Below are 9,441 nucleotides of genomic sequence, written 5' to 3' on the forward strand. Positions count from 1 at the left end.
CCTTGGAAGAAAGGCCTGGTGATGTACTTCTGAAAAATCAGCCATTGAAAACCCTATGGAGCACAGTTCTACTCTGACACATATGTGGTCACCATGACTAGGAATCAACTTGATGGCGACTGGTACTGGTTTTAAATTTGAGCCCACGACTGTGCTGTCTATTTTCTGAGATCTGGTCAGTTTAAGTCATGGCAATTCAGGTGCCAGAAGTAAGGACATTGCAAAGACAACAACAAACTTCCGTCAGAGAGCAATGGGTTATCACCAACTCTTTGGTAGAAATTCACAGAATAAAATTATTTGACCAATAAAAAGAAGTTAGAGGTTAATGTTGGGGTCTAAAGGAATTTCTTTCTGTGTTCTCTATTTGAATCATGTGTTATGCAGGTCCAGTTAGATGACCGCTCCAACCTCAAATAGATATTCAGGGTCACTGGTAAGCATCTTTCCTTGTTCTCTGTAGTGACTGAGAACTTTTACAATTTCTTCACAACCACCTCTTTTTCAATATTATCCACTTTCCTAATTACCTACTTCATTAAGAAAGTTGAAGCCACCAGGTGTGAACTACCTCCCTCTTACCCTCCTGCCTCCATGCACTTTTACTCTCACCTCATTCCCTCCAATAGTAACAAGGCCAAGCCTGTGCTCTTGTTCCCATCTACCCCTCTCCCAATGGCACCCAAATGGTGCCACCAACCATTCATTTCTCTCTGGTATCTCCAGCCTTTCCATTTCTCCTCACCTTCTCCTTTCAGCCCATAGACATGCTCAAGACTTTTTTATCCTAAAAGTGAAAACAAAACCCTCCCCTGATCCTTTTCCTTTGGACATTGCTCTTTTTTTAAGTCATACTTTTGGGAAAATATGTCCACAGGGGACATCTAGGCCAATTGGCATAACATACTTCATAAAGAAAATGTTCTACATCCTACTTTGGTGAGTAGCATCTGGGGTCTTAAAAGCTTGCAAGCGACTATCTATAATACATTTATTGATCCCATCCCATCCAGAGCAAAGGAGAATGAACAAAACCAAAGAAACAAAGAAAATGTAAGTCCAAAGGGCTAATGGACCACATGAACCACAGCCTCCCTAGCCTGAGCCTAGAGCTAGCTGGTGCCTGGCTTCTACCACCAATGGCTCTGACAGGGATCAGAATAGAAGGTCTTGGACAGAGCAGGAGAAAAATATAGAACCAAATTCAAATTCACAAAAAAAGACCAGCCTTAACTGATCTGACAGAGATTGGAGGAACCCCTGAGACTATGGCCCCTGGACACCCTGGTAACTCAGAACTGAAGCCAAAGATTATAGACAGGCCTATTAAACAAACAATAACACACGTGAGGAACGTAATTCTTAGTTCAATCAGTTATACCAGACCAAATGGGCAACACCTGCCCAAAAGGCAGAAAGGGACAGGAAAACTGGATGAATGCGCATGGGGAACCTGAGGTATCAAGGGAAAGGGGGAGAGTGCTGACACATTGTGGGGATTGCAACCAATGTCACAGAACAATTTGTGTATCAATTTGTGACGGAGAAACTAAAAAAAAAAAGAAAAAACAAGTATCCACACCCACTGTCTCCACTTTTTTACAGGTGACTCCTTTGTTGATGCATACAGTGATGCTTTGTAATCTTCATATTTTCATGTCTTCTCTGCTACATTTGACAGTGCCACTCCTTGAACTTTCCTGCTTCCTAGATATTTTCATACCACCCTTTCTTGGTTCTTCTCTAATTCCTCAGATCATTCTTTATGGGTTTTCCCAATGGCTTTTACTTCTACTCTTCCCTTAAAGATTGGTATTCCACAGGGATCCATCCGCGGTCAACTCCTCTTCTCATCCTAGGCATTCCCCTTGTATAAATCTTCTGCCTGCTAGACACAGGTACCCGGGGCCCTTAACTACAGTGCTGAAATGGTATTTATCTTACACAACCAGTTACCCTCCAAACCTTCTCCTCTTCCTGTTGTCTATTTCAGGGAATGGTACCATCCTCCAGCCAATTACATGGGAGGAAACATAGAAGTCACAGTGGATGTTTCCATTCTTCTTAAAGCCTAACTTCCAATTAATTATCAAGTGAAATTAATTTCATATCCTAGATATATCTACTTTAGGTCCTTGCTTTTCTCTTCCTACTAAACAACAATAACAAAAATCCAAACCAGTTGCCATTGAGTCGATTCTGACATGATAAGTCCACGTGTTTCAGAGTAGAACTGCACTCCATAGAATTTTCATGGCTGTTATATTTCAGAAATTGATTGCCAGGCCTTTCTTCTGAAGCATCTCTGGATGGATTCAAATCACCAACCTTTCAGGTAGTGGCTGAGTGCTCAACTGTTTGCACCACCCAGGGAATCTGTTTATGTAAAACATATTGACATATGTATATGACTTCAAATAAGCTTATAGAGGTTGTTGCAAAGGTGTTCACCAAAATGATAATAATGTATCTCTGGATGCTAAGATTTTGTAAAGGATCTTTATTCCTTCTTCATACTTCCTTGGGTTCTTTAAATTGTGTACCATAAGCATGAAAATGTTTTTCAAATGGGAGAAAAAGCAAACATAATATCTTGTAGAATAAACTTTTTTCTTTTTTGCCTAATTTATTTAAAGAATGGTACTATCTTCTAGGTATTCAGTTTTTTCTTTCATACGAATAATTAGGTTTGAAACATCATTTCTCTTTTTCCTAGGTCTCATGACCCGTCTCCGCTACCCAGTTGGGCTGATGGGGAGTTGTTTGCCAACCACAGCTGGTTTTAGCTATGGTAAAGTATACTTAAGGAGCCCTAGTGGTGCAATGGTTAAGCACTCAGCTACGAAGCAAAAGCTTGGCCATTCGAACTCACCAAGCAGCTGTGTGGGAGAAAGACCTGGTAAAGATTACAGCCTAGGAAACCCTATGGGGCTTCTACTCCGTCACATTGGGTCACTATGAGTTGGAATCGACTCAACGACACGTAACAACAACAACAAAAGTATACTCATTTGTTGAAGTAAAATATCAAATCCTATAAAGAGTTCACCCCAGTTCCCCATAAAAACCAAAAGCCAAACCAGTTGCCGTCGAGTCAATTCTTACGACTCCTTGTGTGTCATGTGTGGCAACCGTACGAGTCAGCTCTTTTGAGATGTCTATCTAGGTACATTTCTTCTCAAAGACTCCCTCTCTGTAATGCTAAATATGTGCCTTTCATACGAGCAATATAAACTCTGAGAAGAAATGTTTCAGTACTACTTCAAAATTCATTATACATTACCAGAGTATTAATCTTCACCATTTTGATAAATTACAATTCTTTTTATTTGAATGTCTAGGCTTTTCTCTCTGATTACAAGGGTGGCAAGGAAAAGTCTCCTCCCCAAGAGAACCTGGAGCTGCTAAAAGTGACCTCTTCACCTTTTTTAAATAGAACTTGCATGAAGTTTGATTTGAACCATTTTCTAGCAGATGTGATATTTGAAAATCTGTGAGAATAAATAAGAGTCAGGAAATTCTCTTTCTAATTTGGTGACACTTTATTCTCTTAAATTTCTCTCATTAGTGGGACTCAGAATAAACTGAAAAAAAAAAAAACAATAACAGAATTATATTGTATAATGGGTAACCAGGACTCAGGGTCTCATTGTGTTAAGCATTATAGAAGGGCAGTGATTTATGAGTGTAATGGGTGCTTGGATTATTTCTTTGCCCCATAAAATCTATAGTATTAAAAAATTTCACCATTATCAATTTACTTGTTAAGCTAAACATATCCACCTGCTACCAGTTGCGGTTGAGTTGACTCTGACTCATGGTGACCTCATGTGTGTTAGAGTAGAACTGTGCTTCATAATGTTTTCAGTGGCTGATTTTTTGGAAGTAGATTTCCAGGCCTTTCTTCCAAGGTGCAAAGAATCAACTTGAACTTCCAACATTTCAGTTAGTAGCTGAGCATGTTAACTGTCTGCACCACCCAGGGACTAAGTTAAACATGATCCTCTTTAATTTTTTTTAAAAAATTAACTCTTTTTTTTACTAAACTATAACATGAAGGAGCCCTGGTGGCACAGTGGTTAAGCACTCAACTGCTAACTGAAAGGTTGGTGGTTTGAAACCACCAGCCACTCCATGGAAGAAAGATGTGGCAGTCTGCTTCATAAAGATTACAGCCTTGGAAACCCTATGGGGCAGTTCTACTTTGTCCTATAGGGTCACTATGAGTTGGAATTGACACAATGGCAATGAGTTTGTCTTTCGGTTTTTTAAAAACTATAGCATACCTACAGAAAAGTGCATAATTCATAACAGTAGCTTGATTGGTTTTGCTTGGTTTGGAGTACTTTCTATAAATGGAACTGTATACTGTGTATTCCTTTGTATCTGACTTCTTTCTCTCATCATTATCCTGTGAATTTCATCCATACCGTTGGGTGTAGTTGGTTCATTTTCATTGCTGTGTAACACTGCACTACATAACTATACCACAATCTATTAACCCATGCTTCTTTAGATGGCCATTTGGATTGTTTGCAATTTTGGGCTTTTACAATGTTGTTACGAACATATTATATATATACATATCTGATGAAGTTAAGCAGACATTTATGTTCCAGATGTGTTGGATACATATTTAAGAGTAGAATTGCTGGGTCATAGGTTACACACACGCTCTGATTTTGTAGATACTGTCAATTTTCCAGAAGAAGTTGTTCCAAATTACACTCCCATCAAGAATGTATAAGAGTTCCAGTTGCTCCACATCTTTGCCAATATTTAGTGTTCTCATTAAAAAACAACAACAATAACAAAAAATTTTAGCCAATGTGTTGAATGTGTGGTAGTATCTCATTATGACTTAAATTTGTATTTCCCTGATGAGTAATTGTTTTGATCAACTTTTCTTAGGTTTAGAGTCCATTGGATATTCTCTTTTACGAGAGCACACTGTTCATTTTCTACACTTTAAAAAATAGAGTTATCTGTATTTTTCTAATTGACTTATTCATATTTTGAATAGGAGTTGTTGGTTATCTGTTTTGGACATTTCTTCTTCCAATTTTTGACTCACCTTTCACTCTAATGATGGCGTGTTTTGAGGAACAGGATTTTTTTGTGGAGTGTAATCTATCACTTTATGGTAATACTCTGTTTAACAAATATATAACAATCTCAACGTCATGAACATAGTTTCCTATGTTATCCTCTAGAAGCTACTTTTAAATCACACACTATTGGGATGGGAGTACTTAGCAAAGCTGTTGAAACAAGCTGTCTTTTCAACTCTTTTAAATGCATCATTCTAAACTTCCAGCAGATAGTGGTGTTGCTATAAAAAAACAAAAGCAAAAAACCCCAAACCCATTGCCGTCGAGTCAATTCCAACTCATAGCGACCCTACAGGATAGCGTAAAACTGCTCCATAGGATTTCCAAGGAGAGGCTGGTAGATTTGAACTGCTAACCTTTTGGTTAGCAGCCAAGCCCTTCACCACTGTGCCACCAGGGCCAAAAAAAGATTAGCTACTTTTGTTTCTAAAAGTTATTTTTAAAAGTTATTTTTTTCCTGACTTGTTTCTGTTGAATAAGAAAGTATACAGTGACATAATTTCATTACAAACATACATTTATACATGTGGCTTAGATTCTAATGTTAAAAATAATTATTAGTTGAGTTTATTAGATTTTTCCCTAAGGATAAGAGATACCAAGCAGAAAATCTGTTAGGCACAGGAATGGGGAGAGGAGTAGAAGGAATTGAAATGGGGGAGGGAGGGGCATTACAAATTTTATCTGCCTCATGATTTTACTCACCAGGACAAACACAGACTGGGGACATAAATATTTTGGTCCCAGGTCTAGTTTTAGTAGATTTTGTTTAGAAAAGCACAGACGTGTATTTCATTCTGGGTCTCTCTGGGAAGAGAAAGCATGCTTTTACAACCATAATTCATTGTATATTCCTTGCCAAGTATATAGAGTTGTATTTTTAAACTTCAACACTCACTTTCTTGAATTACAGTGGTAGAGTGTTAAAAATCATTACAGATCCTCTCCACTCATTTATGAATTTTTTAGCTTCTCTGTAAAATAAAGTCTGTGTAATTCCTAAATCCTTTTAGCTCTAAAATTTTAATATTATTTTTCCTATTTTTAATTTCTTTGTTTTCCAGAAAAGTGGGAGATCGATCCATCCGAGTTGGCTTTTATAAAGGAGATTGGAAGTGGTCAGTTTGGGGTGGTCCATTTAGGTCAATGGCGTGCGCATATCCAGGTAGCGATCAAGGCCATCAACGAAGGCTCCATGTCTGAAGAGGATTTCATTGAAGAGGCCAAAGTGATGATGTAAGTATAAACAATCTCCAGATAAATATTATATATCATCCTGGTGTCACAGAAAGAGCATGGACCTTGGTGTCAGCCACACCTCCATTTGTGTCACAACTCTGCCCAAGCTGGTTACGTGACTTGGGCAAATTATTTAACTTTTGTGTGACCTGGATGAGTTATTTCACCTTTCCAAGCCTCAGTTTACTCATCTGTAAAATGGAGATGTACAATACCTACCTTACTGGATCAATGTGAGAATGAAATGAGCTAATCTATGAAAGTGCCAGGCATGCATTTTTTTTTCAGCTCAATAATATGTGCTCTTTTTTTCCATCTTCCCAGAGTAAAAATATTGGTTGAGTCTAGGTGATAATATACTGCTCATCTTTTGAAAGGGCATCTCTTAGTGGCCAAAAAATGTTAATGTTTTTGTAAGGATAAAGTATTTGCTTTCAGAGAATTTATGCACCCAAAGCCTTCAGAGAAGTGATTCTGGATCTGCCCTCTTTGTAGACCCAAGGATCCTGCTGTTAACTCCTGTGAGTTCCAAGGAGGCTTTCTGACTCTGACGAACACGTGGCTGTGGTTTACATCTCCAACTGGGGCTGGGCTGAGACAAGCGGTCACCCAGGACACCTGATAATTTGGCATATTTCAAATCAACATTAAAAAATATTTGTTCAACATTTATTTAGAGGAGCAGCTATGTGGTAGAGAAGGAAACCCTAGGTGGCATTACCTAGACGCTCCTTTATTGTACAGAGCAATTAGTTCTGTCCCAAACTGCAGACCCAAATTGGAGGAAAAAAAAAAAAAAAGAGAGATGAGTAACTGGACCCATTCTCCTTTAAAGGCAGAGCAATGATGTATCTTGGGATGTCAACTCCCAAGTGGTCTATCAAAATATACTTTCCACCCACTTACAATGGGAGAAATTCTGAGCGAAGTTTTGATAAACACAATTTACCAGTGACGTCAGCTTCACAATGATGTTTTCGTCTCCCTAGGTCCCCCAGGCACCTATCTAGCCCTTGCACCCTGACATTGTCTGTGCCCAGGGTACACAAACAAACAAACAAAACAAATGCATTGCCGTCAATTCCACCTCACAGCAACCCTTTAGGACAGAGTAGAACTGCCCTGTAGGGTTTCCAAGGAGTGGCTGATGGATTCAAACTGCCAATGTTTTGGTTGGAAGCCATAGCTCTTAACCTCTTTGTCACCAGGGCTCCATGGGTCCAGGATACCTGTTGCTGTCCAGTCTATTCCAACTCATAGCAACTCTATAGGACAGAGCAGAACTGCCCCCATAGGGTTTCCAAGAGTGGCAGGTGGATTGGAATTGCCAACCTTTTGGTTAGCAACCAAACACTTAACCACTGCGCCACCAGGCCTTCTGTATCCAAGATAGTTTTCACTAATTCTAAAGGACAGACAGAAATTGTATTCTTCTGTGTTGAATTAAGTAAGCATAATAAGAAAACAATAAATGGAAGACATGATTCAGGGAGAGCTGAAGCTATCAACCAGTAGCAAAAGAGATTGCCGTTTAAGTTCAGGATGAAGTGATTTGTGAAAGGTTCAAGCCTGATTGGGCATTTGGGGTCAAGATCTCTGAGGGTAATATTTCAAGGGCAATAGAAGATGTATGGTGTGTGGGGAATAGCAACAATTTCTCTGTCCCCTGGCAGTTTACAGAAGCAAGACTGAGGCTAAGGGCTTACTTTTAAGTCAGTTCAGATGGACATAATATGTTTTTTGGTTTGAACACGGCTGATTTTTGTCTGATTGTGAAAAGTGAGACAGGAAGAGTTCCATTTAAGCATCTGTCAGAAATATATTAATCTTTAGAAAATTAAGTAGCTGACATGCACTGAGCTCATAAATGTTTGCACATATTACCTCCTTGTGAGTTTGTAGTTCCAATGTCCCTCCTCTGAAATCTCTCCCCTGACTACCCTGTTTAAGTTGGCACATCCATCCCCAAAAGCTTTCTTTTATAGCACCTTGTGCTAGTTCCGTCAGAGTACTCACCACTACTTTGAAGCATTATGTGACTTTGTTTTTTTCTACCCCACTAGAATGTAAGCTGTATAAGAATGGGGCCTTATTTATCTCTCTTGTTTAACCTGGTGCTTAAAATGATGAGGCTCAAAAAATATTTGTGGATTATTGACTGAGTTAATGAATCCTTACCATAATTCTGAGGTAGGGCCTGTTAATATCTCAGTTTTATGGATGAGAAAACAAAAATTTCGAAAAGTATGTAATTTGTCTGTAGTCACACAACAAGTTATTGGTAGAGCTTCTGATTAAAATCAGAACTGTCAACTGTCTGGACTCAAAGCCTGTGATGTTAACTAATATATTCAACAGTCATTTATTAAGCAACTACTGTATGCCAGATATGACAGCATTGGCATAATAATTAATCAAAATTGTTGATATCCTATGTAGTTTTTCCAGTTAATACACTTCTTCTAATACGAAGAAAAATTTCAAAGATATACTATGCTCTTAATCACTTTACTGAGGGATATAGTCTAAATTGGAAGTCTGTTCTCATGGGGTTTCCAGAGCATCTGCTAAAGGCTACTTAGAGAATAAAAGTAAACCAGTCTGTTCCCTCTGAGACAACTTCAGCCCAATAAAGTCCTATTAAACTTTCTAATATTATCTTTATCTTTTCACTTTGGTTTATATTTTTTATAATATGATCATACACACGAATTCACTTAATGTTCACTGGAAGTAAGCAGGACAGGTTTTAATATTGCTATTTCACAAACGAAAAAAACTGAGGCTCAGAAAGTTTAAGTTGTCTATAGTCAGGTAGCTAATAGAAGATAGAATAATGACTCGAACTCAGGTCTTTTGACTTAGCACTACTATGTTTTCTTTAAATTATACCACAATGCATCACCTTTAAAGAATCTTTCATTTAGTTGTTGAACTATCAGTTGTCTCTCTGAATATAATTTATTAATGTTATATTGTTGTTAAGTGCCGTCAAGTTTGTTCAGGCTCATAGAAAACGACCGTACGTACAACAGAACAAAACACTGCCTGGTCCTGCACCATCCTCACAATCGTTGCTACATTTGAGCCA

At 38.3% G+C, this 9,441-nt stretch overlaps 1 protein-coding gene across 1 annotated transcript in view; it reads left to right on the forward strand.

Moving 5' to 3' along the window:
* Positions 1–9,441, forward strand: part of TXK (TXK tyrosine kinase) — a 92,484-nt gene that overhangs the window by 55,787 nt on the left and 27,256 nt on the right. Inside the window, exons 9-10 of the mRNA XM_023737381.1 lie at positions 2,717–2,791; positions 6,176–6,347. Of these exons, the coding sequence (XP_023593149.1) occupies positions 2,717–2,791; positions 6,176–6,347 (247 nt within the window). The remainder of the gene's footprint in view (positions 1–2,716; positions 2,792–6,175; positions 6,348–9,441) is intronic.

The sequence above is a fragment of the Trichechus manatus genome, unplaced genomic scaffold (assembly GCF_000243295.1).
Source record: "Trichechus manatus latirostris isolate Lorelei unplaced genomic scaffold, TriManLat1.0 scaffold00101, whole genome shotgun sequence".
In the NCBI taxonomy this organism is placed as follows: Eukaryota; Metazoa; Chordata; class Mammalia; order Sirenia; family Trichechidae; genus Trichechus; species Trichechus manatus.